At 41.1% G+C, this 18,297-nt stretch overlaps 1 protein-coding gene across 1 annotated transcript; it reads left to right on the top strand.

The window, feature by feature from the left end:
• The first annotated feature begins 960 nt into the window (after positions 1-960).
• On the top strand, positions 961-17,261 carry LOC134047722 (guanylate cyclase soluble subunit beta-2-like). Its single transcript, XM_062499087.1, has 15 exons — positions 961-1,076; positions 2,050-2,144; positions 2,338-2,498; positions 2,909-3,008; positions 4,143-4,363; positions 4,451-4,556; positions 6,174-6,277; positions 7,733-7,949; positions 9,570-9,890; positions 10,618-10,766; positions 12,992-13,138; positions 13,420-13,574; positions 15,016-15,230; positions 15,317-15,439; positions 16,153-17,261. Exons 1-15 carry the CDS (start codon positions 979-981, stop codon positions 16,302-16,304), a joined length of 2,364 nt encoding a protein of 787 aa, XP_062355071.1. The 5' UTR covers positions 961-978; the 3' UTR covers positions 16,305-17,261.
• Positions 17,262-18,297: the final 1,036 nt, after the last annotated feature.

Raw genomic sequence — 18,297 nt, 5'->3', positions numbered from 1 at the left:
ACAGACAGACAGACAGACAGACAGACAGCTCCGGCCGGAGACCGACACATAGACAGGAAGCTCCTGTTGGGGACAGATAGGCAGACACGTAGCTCCTGTCGTGGACAAACAGCTGCGGCCGGGGACGGACGGGCAGCCTCTGATGCGGACGCACAGACAGACAGACGAGCAGCCCCTGGCGGGGACGGACAGACAGACAGACAGACGGGCAGCCCCTGCCGCTGGCTCCCAGCCCGAGAGCAGGGGGCCGAGCGCCGTGCCGGGACATGATGCTGACCCGCGGGCTTTGCGCCATTCGGACCGCGCCATCCTTGGGCTGGTGCCGCTCTGGGAGCGCTGCCCGAGCCCCACGGCAGGAGCGCCCGTGCCGGGGCGCGGCCGGGCCCCTGCGGCTGCGGCAGGGTGCGGGGATGCTCTGCTGTGCCCTCTGCTCTGCTGTGCCTTCTCTGCTCTGCTGTTCCCTCTCTGCTCTGCTGTGCCCTCTCTGCTCTGCTGTTCCCTCTCTGCTCTGCTGTGCCCTCTGCTCTGCTGTTCCCTCTCTGCTCTGCTGTGCCCTCTGTTCTGCTGTGCCCTCTCTGCTCTGCTGTGTCCTCTCTGCTCTGCTGTGCCCTCTCTGCTCTGCTGTGCCCTTTCTGCTCTGCTGTGCCCTTTCTGCTCTGCTGTGCCCTCTCTGCTCTGCTGTGCCCTCTCTGCTCAGCTGTTCCCTCTCTGCAGCCCCAGCTCCGCCCGCACAGGGCACAGCCCTGCTGTTCCTCGGCTCCTGCTCCGCAAAACGCCCCTGCCTGCTCGCTCTCTCTTGCTGAATGCTGGTGAAATGCTGCGCTGTTTACTGAAAGATGTAATGGCTGTCCAACATTATCACTTTCTCTTTAGGCCATCAAGCATTATTATTTTTTCTTTTGCAGTATAAAATTAGCAGGGGAATTTTAAATACAAAAAGGTGTTGGGGCAGTTTTTGAAAATGAGTACATCTTTTCCATGTTTGTATGTTTGCTTTTGCAGTATGGATTTATAAACGCGTGCCTGAAGTCTTTGGTGGTTGAAAAGTATGGTGAAGAAACATGGGAAAAATTAAGGTAACGTGTTCCAAATAAATGTAGTGTGTAGAAAGAAAGTGCTCAGGGATTCAGCAGCAGGGAATATAATTTCTTATTGGTAAATGGTAGCTGATGTGATCTCAAGTAATTATTAGGAGTAGCTAACAGGGCAAATGTAAGAGTTTCTTGCCTTGTAACACTTTATCCTCTGATACTAATTTGTCCCAATTAATTTGTCATACCAGATAATTAAAGATGACATTTAGTCTTATACACAACTTTGCAATAGACTTGCTGGCTCACTGTGACAATATCAAGAAGTAATTACATTGAAAAGATGTCATCCTTAATATAAAGTCACTTTAATTCCAGTACTCAAAACAGCAGCTAAATCAGAATCATAGATCATCTGGTTCCAATCTCCCTGCCATGAGCAGGGAACCTTCCACTAGACCAGGTTGCTCAAAATCCCATTCAGTCTGGCGTTGTATCATCTCTGCTTTTGTCTTGTTTTTATGAGCTATATGGTATTTCCAGGATACATAAATTATACTTAGATGTCATATAATCCATCCACCACATTTTGTCATCCATTGAAGCCAATATAAAAAAAAAATCAGCAGGTTTGGGGAGCCCCAAGAGCTTGATATTGTGGCCACATTGAACAGCAAACCAGTAGACTACAAAACAAACTAAGACTCCACTTGCTCTAGCACCCCACACTATGATGTCCTAATCCTTGAAAGAGTTTACTGTAATACCATAATGTGAAATAGCAGAAATAGGGAGGTGGACACCACCATTCAGCCATGTTAAAGCAATTTAATTAATTTAAATCAATTTAATATTAAACTTACATCATTAGGTGAAGTAGTGTGTTCCAATATAACCCTTGAGGGAGGTTAAGTAGTGCATTCACAGCCAACAGTACTTAAGAAATGCCAGTTGGGTCACCCAAGCATGTTGTATTTACAGCACTGCTGAGACAAGAATATTGTCTTCTGTGTTGTAGGCTGCAGGCTGGAGTCCAGGATTCTTTCTTGACTTTTGAAGTTTACAAAGATGAGATCACAATGCAGCTTGTTGACAAAGCCTGCAAAGTATTAGGTATGTGTTAGCATGCCTCAAAAATGGATCATCCTGGGTTGAGCCTGAGACTGCAGCCCAGGTTTTGTCTCCTGTGCTCTTGGGAATGCCTTCCCTAGGTTGCAAGTTTCCTGCCTTCAATCTTAATCCACCTGACAGCATTGCAAGAACTTCCAAACCTTTCTTACTCCTTAAGGTATCTTTATTTTGCCAGGTGTTCCTGCTGACCTTGTTCTGAGGGAGTTTGGAAAGTATTTCTTTGAATTCTGTAAGCGCTCAGGCTATGACCACATGCTGAGGACACTGGGTGGAAATCTCTATGAGTTCATAGAGAACCTGGATGCATTGCACAGCTACCTGTCCCTTTCTTACCAGGCAAGTCTGAGTAGTAACTGCTGAGCAGGTATGGATGGACTCTGCCAGAGTTCATAACACAAGGAACAGCATCTCACAGGTGTGAATAAATAATGGGAAAAAAAAAAATCACCAAAGCATGTTCTCTTCTGCTGTGCTTTGAAACAGATTACTCTAAATGTTAGGACAGTTTCTAAAAATGTTTGGTTTTGACTATTCTTCAACATTAGGTATTATTTAATACAGTGGATCTAATGCATAGCAGATTTTTCTTCACAGGTGAGAATATTTAGTTTTCTGTTTTTCAGGTTATTTATATTACAGTTTGTATTTTTAAGGCATGAGAGGCTTTTGCACAAGTGGAATTCATCAGTAGACTTTTTCAGAAAAGAAGATACTGAGGTTTTGGTTTTGTCTGTTTTTTTCCTCAGGAGATGAATGCACCATCTTTTAGAGTAGAAAAGAATGAAGATGGGTCAATGCATTTACATTACTATTCAGACAGAAGAGGTCTGTGCCATATTGTGCCAGGTAATGAGACTAAATGAAGAGCACAGATCAATGCAATATATGTACAGAGTAATCATGTATTTGCAGATGCACTCAGAGTTCAGTATCTTTTTTTCAGATGAGGCCAGGCCATGGAATTGAAGCCTGGTAGAGTTCAGTGTCCAGACACCTGAATTCAGTATTTCCCTACTTACTGCCTGATCACTCCTAGCTCCCAGTAACATTCATAAAAATTTATTGTATGACAACCCAGGCCATAAATGTCCATTCTTGCTATAGAGTTCCCTCTGGAACTCTAACATTTCTTCCCTGGAAGAAAAATTAAAGTTCATGGTGTGTATTGTGTCTGTTTATTAATTCTCAGTTACTCCTGCTTTTAAAATTACAGTGAAGTAAAACTCTACTTGAGTTGAGGACATTCATCCACCCTGTAGTACATCCAATCTCTAAAACTCCTACTGAAGCCTGCTCCAAACTGAATCTCTTACCAGCATTGACCAGAATCTCCAGAGCTGTATTTGTGCAAGCATTAGAGAGCTTTAGGTCTGTAAGAGATGACCATATTCCTTTCTTTCATAAATGATGCTGAATTTAGAGGTTCATCAAAACTTCCCCCTATGTCAAGACTTATTTGATATTGAAAGCACAGAATTATTTGGAGTTTCAAACATAGCTTTTGATGTAATTTTGATGTCCAGTATTTTACCTAATACCTAACCATAAATGAGAGAACTGATTGTGCATCTGCATGAAAGATGTTTCCTTCCTTTCAAAATATAATATTCTTCAATGGCTGAAATAGATTGTGTAGCAGAATCTCTTTAGACTCCCTGCCCTCTTTGGGTTGATGAGAATTCATATTATTACTCTATGGCTACTTGAACACATTCTTCAGATATCCTGCTGAGCTGCTCCTAGTGAAAATCAGCATTTGTCCTCAGCCAAGGCAAAAGCAGCAACAACTTTAAAGCTGACCTCCTATGTGCATATTCTTATCATGGCAATGGCAGCAAGAATGACATGCATTGCTTTCTTCTTCCAGAGTTCTTTGGAAAAGTGATTTCTGAAACAGTGGAATTCCACTGTGGGCCCTCTAAAAGAGGAATTGAAAAGGTTTTGTTCTTGGCAGTACCTTGTCTTTTGTTTCCCCTTCAGGAATCATCGGTGCAGCAGCCCTGGATTTTTTTAACATTGAGATTTCAATGAAAATAGTCAATCAAACAGAAGAAGAAGAAAGAACTGGGAAAAAAGAACATATTGTATTTCTCGTCACTCAAAACCCTCTATTTCCATGCAAGGAAAGAAAAGAATTTTCTTCCTCATCTCAATGTCTTGTTGACTCTGAAAAACAAATTGAGAATCAACTGAATAAAGAGGTAGTTTTATATTCATTATCACCATATTACCAAAATATATTTAAAATAAAAACACCCTTGAATTTCCCTTTGGATATATTTCAACAGGACCTTGAAAAAGCCAAGAATGCAAATGGAGATGCAGGAAACTCCGTTTGTCCTGTTAAGAAAAGTCACTGGAAAACATTAAGAGGAATAATCACATTAGGAAAAGGTGAGAGATCACTCAGAGGGAGCTTGTCACCATTTCTCAGTCTCTTCAGTTAGAAAGTCAGTAAGCCTCCCTATCCCCACCCACCCAACCATTTTGAAATTTCCATTTATATTTCCTCTGCAACTTTTCAAAATGTTTCTGGTTAAGTTTCATTCGGTTTGACACTGATGATCAAAGAAAAATTGCAGATAATAAGCATGCTTAGTAATGACAGATACTTAAATGGAATATGACTTGTCACTTTTGTCTCTTAAACAGGGCTTTCATCTGAAAAGTGTTCTTCTAAAAAATGCCATTGTGTGGTGAATTTGATTCTTCATTGTCATGTCACTTGTTTTAAGATGCTGGATTTAAAAGTGTGCTTTTTAACTTGGTAGATACTACTCCTTTCCAAATTTATCAGCTGTAGTAAATTTTGAATGCCAAATTACATCCTCCACTACCAAAAGAATACCATCCTCCACTACTGCTAATCTAGTAATCTGTTTTTACCTATATGTATTAGATGTTTATATGTTTGTAAAATAGAAGAAAATTTTCAGTTAGGATTTTTTGATTCCCCAAAAGGAATGGGAATCTAGCTCACATTGCCAAGGTGTCTGCATTCTGGGATGAGTGAAAAATTGAACCTGGTATCACCTGGTGCAGTGTCACGTGCATTACAAGGGCAGATATACTAAGTAGGAAATTAATATATATTTAAAATAAAAATTAAGACTAGCATTATTACTAAAAAAAAAATCTTTAGCTAAAAGTGTGAGTTTTCAAGAGCCAGATTTTAATAAATTAAAAACCCACACTGACTTCCTCTGAAGCAGTAAAAGGTCTAAAAGATAGGTTCTAAGTTTGTTATATTTTGCACCAATCTCCTGAGTGACATGAATGCTTGTTCTAAGCATAATTTACTGGAGAGTAACTGCCATAGCCACCTTTGGGGGGAAAGAGGTCAATGGAAGTAATCATCCTTTTGATTCTGGTGGGTTACTGGGAATCCAAGTTTATACCATGAGGATCAAAGGTTTTGGGTGGTTCTTTCAAAAGATGAGCTCTTCTGATATTTTACCAATTGTATTCCTTTTACAAAAGTATCTGCTAGTAAGCACGAAGCACTCTGCAGATTTGTGACCATTTTGTAAAAAATCTCAGGGTAAGTAAGATAGAAACCAAACAGTAATTCTGTCTCTGTTCTATGGACATTGTATATACGGTTTATTATATAGGAGACTAAAACCCAGATCACACTGTTCCTTTTCCTCTGAGTGGTCCTTAGCAGCTGGCAAAATGTATTAAATCCACTTCTGTGCACATTTTTGTGGGATGAACCTGTATTATTTTGCTATGGCATCTGCAGATTCATGGAGAAGTAATATCTACAGGTGTTCATCTATTGTTATTTTTTTGGCATAATTTAATGAATCTCATGCTCTGTGTTTTCTGTGTGCTAAGGTTTTAAACACTCAGCCAACTCAGATTAGTTGCTAATCAGCTGTGGATTAGACTGCTTTGTCTTCACTCACTATGATATAGAGTCCTGTCTCACTGAATGATAAAAGATAATGCTGATTGGTTTTATGAAGTGCAGCCTGATTTAAAAACTACACATTTATCTCCCCACAGGTAAGATCCTGAGAGGATTTGATCCTGTTTATCCCAAGAGCCTCTGGATTGACACAAAAACATTTTGCAATGGACTTCCTTTTCATATGGTTTTTGACAAAGAGGTAGGACAAGCCTGTGGTCATGGCCCTTAATTTGCATAAACCTTGTAGTAATTTTCCTGTGTTTTGACTGTCCTACTGCTCCCTGCTGCAGTGTACACTCACTTACAGGATTTGCAGAAATACTCTGTACAGAGACACGCTCTGTAGCACTGCAGATAGGAATCTCCTTTGAATTTATTGAGTTTACCCTGCCTGAAACAGCTGCAGATATGCCAGCAAGGTTTATTGCAGCAGTCTATCTGTTACCAAATAGTGAGCAGAATTTTTCGAGGTTTCTGGTCACCTTTCTGTCCCCGGATATACCAGAGATGTGTCCCATCCTTTAAACTGGCTTTGCACTTAGAGTTTCCCCCTCTCCTTGCAGTCACCAATCTATCCCAAGGCTTTGAGGGCTGTGCTGGCAGCTGAGGCTCTTGGTGCTTTCTGAGTCTGCTGCTGCGTGCTTCTGCTGGGAAAGCCCAGCTACCTACTGCATCAGGCAGCATGCAACCCCCCTGGGACCCAAACATCTCTTTACCTTGTGGGCACCACTGAGTCTCCTCTCCTGTGCACACATACTCTGCAGCCCCTTGGCAGGGCTGCCCCTTGGTTGGTTCCCAACTCACCTGGGTTCCCACCAAGCTACAGATCCTCTTGCTCCAAACCCTGCGGAGAGAATATTGGCTTAAGACAGGAGCAAAGAAAGGAGAAGCTGAGGATGGGACAGTGGAAGAATGCTGAATACATTCCCCTCGGGGATTGTGTTTTGGCATCGTGCTGATTGAAACTGAGCATAGAATCTGCTTCATGCCACTGCCCACATCAGCCAAAATACAGAGTTTTAAACCTCTCAAGAAGGCCAGTCTACATAATTTAATTAACTTACTAGTGTGCAAAGAAGAAAAGTCCCACATCCATTACTGGTAGCCAGGTCAGAGCTTCAATAACTGATGACAAGCAGAGAAGAACATTTCTGCAGAATTTAAGAGCTCATGTATGGTCAGCAGAATAAAGGAAAATGACTAAACCTTTACACTTTGTTAAGAGAAAGTAACCCATGGCATCTATTAGAAAATTAATATTTGCTAAGGTGTTTTATGCCACATTTATTTTTGTTTTGGAATACAAGACACACTGGCATCTCAAATTTTCTCCTGCAGCTACCTGTAAGGCTGTTTGTGAGGTCTACACAAAAGCAAGCAGAGATAATAGCAGGTAGTTTTGGGGTTTTTCACAACTGACGAGAAGGAACATTTTAATAACGACATTCCTTTCTTGGGGCTTTGTCTTGCTATGAAGGGCATGCATTCAGAACTGTGTAGTACTACACTGACAAGGGAGAAACCTTGCTCAGAAATAAGCCATGTGCTCTAGAAAGGCTAAGTGTGTGGAAATGTATAAACACTGTTCAGCTGTTGCTTGGTCTGAACCCAAGGGGACATGAATTGTAACATTGGTCCGTATTTTCTTTTTAAGCTAAAAGTGAAGCAAGCTGGGGTGAGCATTCAGAAGATTGTACCTGGCCTTCAGACCATGGGCATCTGCTTGGATGAGTACTTCAGGATCATTCACCCAGAAGTACCCTTCACCATCTCCAGCATTCAGAAATTCATCAACAGCCAATTTGTTTTCCAGACTAGAAGAGAGATGATGCCTGAGTCATGGAAAGAGCGGCCAATGCTAGAGCTAAGAGGTACTTCACTGTTTTCAGTAGCATCAGTGCTCGTAGGAAATCAGGAATTACACTGAGGTGCACTTCTGACCTCGCTCAAGTCCTATAAATAACCTTTGGGCAGTGAGGAGATTAGATGGCTCTGTTTAGAGAAACGGTAGGTGCTTGAACACAAATTCTGCTATCACCTCACCAGATTTTGAAGGCTTTCAGTCAGAAACAGCTCTGCTCCTCTTTGAAAGGCTTAGAAATATGATGGTTTTCTGATGCTGCAAAACCCACATGTGAATATATGATTTGTTCTTAATTTATGCCTTTGAGGGGAGTTATTTGATACTGACTGGGTTTCAAATGTGATAAAAATAGATTAGTTCACTGTGCTTTTATTTTTTGTAGCACATTTTCAGGTTCTAATTTCTGTCTTCACCTCCGCCCCCCCCCCACCCCCCCCCCCCGAAAGCCATGTAAGGGTTTACCAGTTAAAATTATCTCAGCAAAAAATATACTGTGTCTGCTTTTTGTTTTTACTGAGAGGACTGAATATGGGATGATCATCTGCTTGGTGTAATTAACTATATTAGTTGAATTGTTCTGTAACTTCAATTTTTCTTTTCTGAACTATGTAATGTGACCTAATTTTCTCTTGTCTCCTTTCACCTTTATGTAATGATTGCCTAATCTCGTTTTCCTGAGATTCAGAAAAAAATTAAGGGTTTAGGGATACCTTGAAAACCTAATGCTACCAAAACAAGGAACTTTGACTAGTCATGGGTACAACTGTACTTTCTCTTATGCTCTAGGGGTTAATTCACACGTATTACTGATGTTTCAATCCTCTTAAAGCTGGTCATTCAGTAGCCCTGGGGATGAGGTGAGGGAGAGAGATAAAAAGGAAGAAGCATTCCTAGATTGCTGTTTAGACAGCAATAATGCTTACAAAGCAAGATAATATTAATATTAACATTAATAATAATAATAATAATAATAATAATAATAGTAATAGTAATAGTAATAATAATAGTAAAACTACAACACCTCCACAAAAACCTAAAACACTGGATCCCCCACCAAAAAATCCCTTTTACCTTTCAGGCATTTTTGTAGCTGCTTGTTTAGCTTATGATGGTAACTGAAAGCTCCACCTTCCAGGGGGGAAAGTGCCACTGACTTTACTGGGACACAAACTGTGCACTGTGAAATTAAACTTTAAATGTTTTGCTTAATCACTGTAAGTGTCAGTTCCCCTGTGCATGATTCTGACAGCCTGGCTTTGGGAACAGCTCAAGAACTAGGAGGAGAGAAGGGGAAAATGAAGAGAGGAGCAGAAAGGAGAGCAGAGGTGTTGTGAGCACTGGGGTTCCTCACAAGGAGGAGGGACTTGAGTCATAGTTGGGCTCTGCCCAGCACCTACAATGAGGGAGTGACTGCTTCCTGGGTTCTAAAATTTTGTTATTTGCCTAGTGTGGCTCCTGTGAACAAATTCACCTAGAATTCCTAGGAAATAAATCCCTGTGATTATCCATTATCCTACAGAAACCCACTGTCCTTAGAACTCATCCCCTAAAATGAACACCAGTAATGCTGAGCACCCTGCGAAGGGGCACACTGCTGACAACCCTTGCCAACACTTGTTGCACACAGGGCAGATGATGTGGATGGAGTCCCTGCAGTGCATGCTCTACCTCTGCTCCCCTCTGCTTCGCACTTTGCACGAGCTGGAGGAGCGGCAGATGCACATCGCAGACATCGCCCCTCACGATGTCACCAGGGACTTGATTCTGCTCAATCAGCAGAGGCTGGCAGAGATGGAGCTCTCCAACCAGCTGGAGAGGAAGAAGGAGGAGCTGCGGATCCTGTCGAAGCACCTGGAGGAAGAGAAGAAGAAGACTGAAGCTCTGCTCTATGCCATGCTTCCCCAGCACGTGGCCAACCAGCTGAAAGAGGGAAAGCGAGTTGAGGCAGGTGAATGAACAGGATGCATTTGGGGTGTGTGTGTGATTTGTGCATCAGGAGATGGGGATAGAGAGATTGGGGTGCTGACACAGCCCCTTTGCCACTGCCCTGGAGTCCATTCTCTGCTTGGAGACACCCATGCGTAGGAGGATGATAGATGATGGACCATTAATTTCACTGATAATAAGAATTAGGCTATACTATCAAAAAAAGCTTTGGGAGCTCTTTGCCAAAATTTTTCCTTAGGTGGTGAAAGGTGGTAGTAGCTGCCCATTCAGTGAACAAAATTCAGTGTTTCAGCAATGTCTCAGAATCTAAGATTTTGGTTTTAACATTGGTATACAGGAAAACAAGGGCTCAGAAGTGAAGGGAATAAAGAAAGTGGTCTTTGCTAGAAAATTCTCTTACTACCTCTATGCCACCTATAGACATAGGATGATGATGATTTCCATTGTTATTAAGGGTAGCAATAATATGCTTGAATTCCCTTTAGTAAGCACATATATGAAATTAGGGATAACGAGCTAAGCGTATCCTGTATATGGTGTATTCAGATGTTTGGGTTGCTTGAGATGTGCAATTATTCTTATATTTGATACACTCTTACATTGACACTTCTCCATCTCAGTATGAATTTTGCAACTGAGGGGCCATAGAATGATCTTTTCAAGCAAGTCTCAAAGAGGTTCTGTGATTGTCCAGCCATGACAAATACCACAGCTCTTTGTGCCCACAGGAGAGTTCAAGGAGTGCACTATACTGTTCAGTGATGTGGTCACCTTTACCAACATTTGTGCCCAGTGTGAGCCTATTCAGATAGTTCTCATGTTAAATTCAATGTACCTGAGATTTGACAGACTGACCACAGTGCATGATGTGTACAAGGTAGGTACTGATCAAAAAAGGCTGCAGAATTTTTTTCTGGTTTTTTTGGTTGTTGTTTGTTTGGTTGATTTGTTTTTGTTTGTTTTGTTTTTAAATGTACTTAAATCCTCTTCAACACAGCATGATTGTTAATTAAACCATAAAATATTACCTATTTTTAGTGGCCACACAAACTGAAAAAAAAAGGAAGAAGTGGAAAATTACTGGACAGGAAATCAACTTCTGTCATACGCCAAAGTCTCTTTCCACAAGGCTAATACCAGAATGGCTCTTCTTTCATATCTCTCTTCCTTCTTTCTCAAGTGCCTGTCCAAAATGCATAACTTGCCTGGTTCTTTTATTTGAAGCTCTTCTAAATAGTTCACTATGTCATTGTCTCTTTTAGTAGGAAATAGCATTATAAGCAATACCCAGACAATAGCTAGACTTTTGTTTCATAGAGATCATCTCCTGCTAACCCCCCCCCAGAGCATCAATTAGACCTAGACTGTACATGTCTAGACTCTGCAAACTGTGCTGGAAAGATCAGAGCCCTGGCTGGCCTATAATAATAGCATTATTAACACTTCCAGAGGTACCAGGTTTGATGTGCTGAAGAGCAGCTCCTAAGTTTCTGTCTGTCCCCAGCCCATTAAATATTTAGGAAAGCAGAAATAGTAAAGGGTAAAATCCAAATCTTATTCATTCCTTGCTCAGGCAAGGCTTGCAGTTCATCCCACAATAAATTGGGCTGGGAAATCAGAAGCATTTCTTCCTTGGCAGGGAATCTGTATTCAATAATTGAAGCATCCAGGATATGGCCCACAGATTTCAGGATAAATTAGCATAATATTCTATCTAAATCATCCATCATAAGTAAATGATCTGTCACTATAATAATCTCCTTTTGAAGCTTGTATATAACTCCTATTAATGTTGAAGGAAGTTACTGGGGTACAGAGAGCAAGGATGAGATTACTATTGTAGGGAATTGGGAAAGAAATGAAGTAGTGACATTGATCAAAGAAACTTTGCCCAAGCTTATAAACATCTGAGGTTATAAATAAAACTTTTTAAACTAAATCTTCTACTATGGCTGAAAAAGAATTAGGGTATCTATTTGCATTAGTAGCTTTTTACAGTTATTTTAAATTTGTTACAGAGAATTACTGGCATCACTGTGGGTTTGGCTGTCTGATAGAAGGCATGGACAGGAACACCTTCTCTGAAATTGATGTGCTGAACTGTTTTAAGTCATTGTGTTAATGAACAAATCCAAATATTAAATTACGTTTCCATTCTCCTATTGGTGTTAATTTTTAAGAAAGCCAATTAATCTAATTTAAAAAATCTCTTGTTTACTAATGATAAATGGGTCAGTGAAGCCTCACAAGAGCAGTTTAGAAAATTTCATTAACGTGTAACAGGTTTTTACAATGGATTTTAAACATTTAAGACTTCTCTGTTTCAAACAGGTCTGTTCTATTCCCAGCAAAGTTTCTGGTATAGGAACAAAATCCAAAGCATTTTTCAGGTACTTTAACAGCTAGTTCAAGGACACTGGATGCTGAAGGAACCCTTCAGCATTTGTCTCATAGGCTGCAGCTGCTGTGGGAAAACAGCTGGTCATAGGGAAGGATGCTCCCAAACTGTTTAGCTCATACTGTGTTCTGTGACATCCTGGAGGTTCCTTAACTTTGTGTGAACCCCTTAATCATAATCAGCAGTGAATGGGCTCCCTTGCTTTATTGTGACTTTTTAAAAAATGAATCTCTCTCAAATAAGAAATATGCTTTTAGTGTTTTGGAGGTCTCTTCCAACCTTGTGATTTCATGTGAGCACCATTTGTGAATTAGAGCTAATTAATAGCACTCATCTATCAGGTCACCTCCTGGCTCAGGAGTCTGTGCCTCAGGCTAGCTCTTTGCATACAGCTCTGCCCTGGGTAAGAGGAAGGCAAACAGTCTGACACTTGCACAGCAGCCCTCACTCCTTAGGGTGTCTCACACTGATATCTAAAGTGGGTCAAGTGAGCAGGGATAGAACACTATGAAACTTTTAGTGTGGAGTGAAGGAAAGGATCTCCATCTCAAGGAAACTCACATGTGCTAAAGCTTTTCAGTAAGTGGAGCATCTTTTAAGAGAAAGGGGCAGTTGGTGCAGATAAGAAGAGCCCTGAATAGCAAAACACTCACCTGAGTGAGATGCATCTGGCATGTTCATGTACTTGTCCCTCTCAATTGAAGGTGGAGACAATTGGAGATGCCTACATGGTGGTAGGTGGGGTCCCTGTGCCTGTACCCACTCACGCAGAGCGAGTTGCTAATTTTGCCTTGGGCATGATAATGGCAGCCAAAGGAGTACAGAACCCAGTTTCTGGAAATCCTATCCAAGTAAGTCAACACAAAGGTGCATGTGTGTCTGTGTGCTTCTTGTGCTGAGCTTCTGGTTAATGTATTGCAGCAGCACCTCAAAGATCTGCTTCTGACTCCTCTTTGGCTTTGGGCAAGGCTCACGTGGGCACTTTTTCATGAGGAGCTTCTCCTTGTGGATATTTGATACCATGCCGATGTCCAGTGTTGTGTTGAGATGAATTTTTCAGTGGCTGGTAGCATTAAGAAAGATGTCAAATAACGAGTGACATTTCTGGGGGGTGTTTTATGTCTTCATAAAGATTCGAGTTGGGATCCATACAGGTCCTGTCTTGGCGGGGGTGGTTGGAGAAAAGATGCCTCGTTACTGCTTGTTTGGGGACACGGTGAACATCGCCTCCCGGATGGAGAGCCACGGCGTCCCCAGCAAAATCCACCTCAGCTCCAGTGCCTACCAGTGAGTAACCGTGATGGAAACTTTACCTGCCCAAATCCGTGCTAAAATCCACTGCCTTGGCAGCTGCACCTTTCAGTGTAGATGGTGCTTAGTCATTCATTTAAGCAGCTTGTAAAAGAAAGTCATTTCTTGTAATGACTTATATTTTTTTTTTCTAATTATTCCAAATGTACTTAAATATATAGAAGCAGATGTTTGAGAGTTTCCATCCTAGAAAGCAAAATATTTTAAAAAAATTGTGATAGCTTACTTGGAAATACTGATAAATTGATGTAGGTGATAGAAAGACAGAACAATTAGAACATTTAATAACAAAAGGTTTTAAATCTCTCCGATCTCCATAATTTGTAGTGAAAATTTTATTTACACTTACTAAGTATTAACTGCATAAATGCTATCCTCTTCATTCAGTAATTCACTTTCCAGAAACTCATGTGTGTAAAAAATTAATACCACATTTTTGTGAACTTTATGTATGCATAAAATCTATATGCAAGAGTGGAAGCAAAGACTAACTACAAAGGAAGGAGTACAACAACATTGTCTGGGCACATAGGAATGATGGTGGGAAAAGGAGAACTCAGCTGGCTTCTAAATGGGCAACAAAGTTCAAAGGCAGTCAGAGGAGCTTCTGCAATGTTAGAATATAAATAGAAACATAGACCTGCTGTGGCAGGTGATTTAGTGACAGTGCCCTGAAGAAACGCTGAGGTACTCAGGGCCTCTCTTGCTTTGGTCTTCACTGATGAGATCTTCAAGGTCCCTGCACCAAGAGTCAGGGTTCAAGGAGGAGGTGAACTATGTGTGCTGGAAGAGGATCAGAGCAGGGGTCTTCTGAGAGAGCTCAGTCTACAGAAATGCTTGGGAGCAGAAGGGACCTGAGGAAATGAGAGCTGGGTGATGGCACTGCAGAGCTGCTGGCTGTCAGCTCTGGAAGGCATGACTGTCAGCACCATAGCAGCTGAAGAAAACTACAGCTGCATGGAAAAATGGGAACGTGAAACTGTAGGCTTATCAGCCTCATGTCAGTCCCAGTGAAAATCAAATGGCCATTTTTGGACACACGAAAAAGGCAATTGGGGATAGCAAGTCTGGATGTAAAAGAAATTAGTCAATCATGCTTGACTGACTTGATTGTCTTCTCTGATGAAATGACTGGGGATAATTCTGTCTGGCTGCCTCAGTTCTTAATTTATATTTACTGGTAAACAGGAACCCTCCAACCTACTGAAGTATTTTTCTATGTGAGCCATTAATTTGTGATCAAGCTGTACATGTAAAGCAGGCTTGAATAAACAGCTGAAACAAATCCTCAGTTGTTCACAAATCGAGACTCTTTTTCCCAGACTGTTGTGATTTGATCACTCAGCTCTTTTAAAACATCAGTGTCGTTTTTACTTGTCTTGAATTTTCATGTGTCATTTTGCTTCTGATACTTTAGGTGCCTAAAACACAAGAATTTTGAAATTACTGAAAGAGGAGAAATAGAAGTAAAAGGCAAAGGGAAAATGCACACATACTTTCTCATTAGAAATAAATCTGCAACTGAGAATGAGATTATGGGAAGGCCAGTGAAAGATTTAGATACTGGACATGAATCTGTTCAGTCCATTCCAGAAGGCAAGACTGAAACTACACCAAGTTCTCATCACCAAGGTAGAGTCAACTCAACACATTTACCTCCTTGAACAAATGAACGTTAATACAATCCAGTTAAATGTCCTTTTGTGTTTTTCTTTCAGCTACTCAGACTCAGCAAAAGAAGGACCAGACCCCAACTGTTGCAATGAAGTATGTTGATGCCCCCACAGATACACAAAACAGCCTCAAAAGAAGAAATCAAATGAAAGTTGGAGATTTAGCAGGTATTTACTTACCATCTCACAAAAACCACAGAACTAGGAAATAACTGAGGCTAAATCTTGCAAGTTCTTTATATTCATCTTCTGAATAACCACAGTTTTATTCAAGCCATAAATTAAGGCCAACATACACACATTATCCTTCTGCACAATCCTTAGGTCCAGACATTTCACCTTTGCAGAAGTCCCAGGTGTTGATTGTGCACTAGTGAGAAAGAAGCTGACAGAGCTGTCAAAGCCCAGAGCCCTTTTGGGAGTGCAAATAGAATGGATAAAAGTTAGGCAGCTCTTCACAGGGACAGACCCATGCACACAACTGTTCATGCACACATCTTTTCCTAGAAAAGATGTAGTTATGGGGGAGCCTTACCAACTCAAGAGAAACCTCAATCCTGTCTTCTGCAGGACTCAGAAGGATTTATTGCCATGCTCATGTTCTGGGGCCAAAGTTCATTCTCCTTTAAGTAGCTGATATGGAAAGATAACAGGTTTGATGCCATAACAACCAAATCTAATGCAGCTAGGCTTGCAGTTCTATTTATGTGTTTTGTGGATTTTATACAGACTGAATATGTTGTTGCTAATTACTAGAAAATATTTGACTGCCTTCCCTCCCACCTGCTTAGATGTGCTGGTTAATCTGGTATGTGGTGTGCTGACAAACAGAAACCTTTCTGGTCCTTAAAAACTCACACTGCAGGAGCGTTTCCTTTCAGGCAAAACTTGTGATTCCAAAAGCGATGGGAGTCTCCATGGCAACCAGCATGCAGATGATGGTCCTCGTCCTCCAAACCAGGGAAGAGTCAAACCTGCTGCTGAAGAGCCACAGAATAGAAATGTTCGCTCTAATTTTTGCACTTTACTCTAAGTTTCTTACTTTTACATTAAACAGAGACATTTTATTATGATTTTGTGCATTTTCCTGTTATGGGACTGATTTTGTATATGAGTACCACATGATTTTGTAAAAAAAAAAAAAAAAGAAAAAAGACATTTCATCACAGTTTTCAGTAAAAATAAAACAGTGGATGAAATTTTTTTATTCCATCTACATGGGCCATATAATACTCCCAGTGGAGAAAGAAACCCTTGCAGGATGCTTTGAAGATGCATTTTCAGCCTGTGCCACATCTTTGAATATCCTTGTGTAAAAATCATGTGTTGGTATCTGATGCAGTGATCAAGAAAGAGGTGACTCATCCAGCTAGAAATATTCCTACTCAAATGAGCACTTGCCATAAAAGAAACATTCCCTGAAGTGACCATCTGTCTTGACTCCAGCACAGCCAAAAACTTCCCCATGTAAGGTTAGCAGCGTTCCACCTATGCTTTAACTGCAAAAACAGCTTAATTTCCTAATGGATCTTTTGTTGGGTAAAGGCATTATGAAATGGAAGTGCAGAATAGATCTAAAATAACCTGTATTGTTGCGTCCTGAAGAGACAATAATGCATGCTTGATAGCAGCCAACAGTGAGAGCATTTTTGATCTTTGAACCAGCCATAGAAGAACGTAGTGGAGTTACAGAGCATCAGATTTGTCACAACACTGAAAGACTGTTCAAGGCCTACAACTGATTTGAGACCTTCAAATGAGTTTCAAGTTTATTTTGTCACCCCAGCTAAACAAGAAAAAACATCAGGACTGCAGAAGGAGACTGTCAGTGCTGGAATTAATGTTGCTAGTATCACTGAAAACAGCAGCATGAGAGAATATTACCTGGTATCAGAGGCTGCTCAACTGAAATACTTCCGTGCTGACATGTGCTTAGATTATGCCTGATCAGAAATGGGAGAGAAAAATTGAAGCTCATTTGTCAGGGATTTCAGAGAGAGGAGCAAAAATACAATGGATATAAAGGTGGTAGACGACATCATAAATTGTGCTATCACTCCTATAAATGGAGCTTGGAATAGGTGGGTGACTTTGACAGAAGATGTGCCCTGCACAGTGATTTATTACCTCTGGGTGTGGATTCATCAACTAAGGGTTCAGGCATGAGACCAATGTGAACTCTGGGCAAGAACTCACTGGAAGAGGTGATAATGTTACTCCTCCTTAACAGTCTGGAGCATCACATTTCCACCTCTGTGTCTGCAGCAAGAGCAAGCCTCTTTAAACTCCAGACAGAGAGCTAAGACTGATGAAAGGCATCTCCTCCTCTTTATAGTATAGCCAGATGAAATTTCACCTGGTTATTTTTTTTTTTTTTCCAAATCTCTGAGACAGGAGCTCCATAGTCCAGGAGCTCGGCAGCCCTGTCTACAGCAACAATTAGTGCAATTAGACCAGCAGAGGAGGATGCACAGAGTGAAACCATGGGTGCTGTTCTCCATGCAAGAAGTGCTCCGGGGGCTTGCAGGGTGTGATTCCATGCAATGAATACCTGTTAGCTTTTGGAACACCTCATAGGCACATCCTCTGACTTAGCTTCGTCCAGAAAAGATCCATTTGTGTGCTGTGAGACCACTCTACAGTGAGAAACAAAGCATAGTAGGTGGGTTTTGAGGAAATTCTCTCAGGAGTGTACTCTTGGCTGAGTGAAATGCTGTTGCAGGCACACCCTGTAACAGGAGAACCTTCCACCATACAGCTGAGCAGCACCATTCAGGGAGTCCAATTTTATGAATGGGAAGCTTTACTTATTTATTTTGATTTTGTTATTGAAGTATTGTTCATTATTTTGGCAAGGGAGAGATCTACAGTATGTTGATGCTGTGTCTAAGGGTTGTTAATTGTTAAGCTGGGTATCAAGATTTCAAACACTGGACTCTCTGCTACCCTCAGACACAATCTAAATATCACCTTCACTCTTGGTGAGTCCTCCCCATCATGCCAGTGCTCTTGGCATTGTGCTTCTG

The sequence above is a fragment of the Cinclus cinclus genome, chromosome 10, assembly GCF_963662255.1.
Source record: "Cinclus cinclus chromosome 10, bCinCin1.1, whole genome shotgun sequence".
Taxonomy (NCBI): Eukaryota; Metazoa; Chordata; class Aves; order Passeriformes; family Cinclidae; genus Cinclus; species Cinclus cinclus.
The sequence above is the reverse complement of the archived record's forward strand: the minus strand, read 5'-3'. Positions and strand labels throughout refer to the sequence as shown.

Excerpts from the sequence above, each read along its gene's own strand:
- LOC134047722 (XM_062499087.1), top strand. The coding sequence starts at position 979 with ATGTTTGTATGTTTGCTTTTGCAGTATGGATTTATAAACGCGTGCCTG. Across the intron at positions 7,950-9,569 it reads GCCAATGCTAGAGCTAAGAG|GGCAGATGATGTGGATGGAG; the intron begins GTACTTCACTGT and ends TGTTGCACACAG. Across the intron at positions 10,767-12,991 it reads CAGTGCATGATGTGTACAAG|GTGGAGACAATTGGAGATGC; the intron begins GTAGGTACTGAT and ends TCTCAATTGAAG.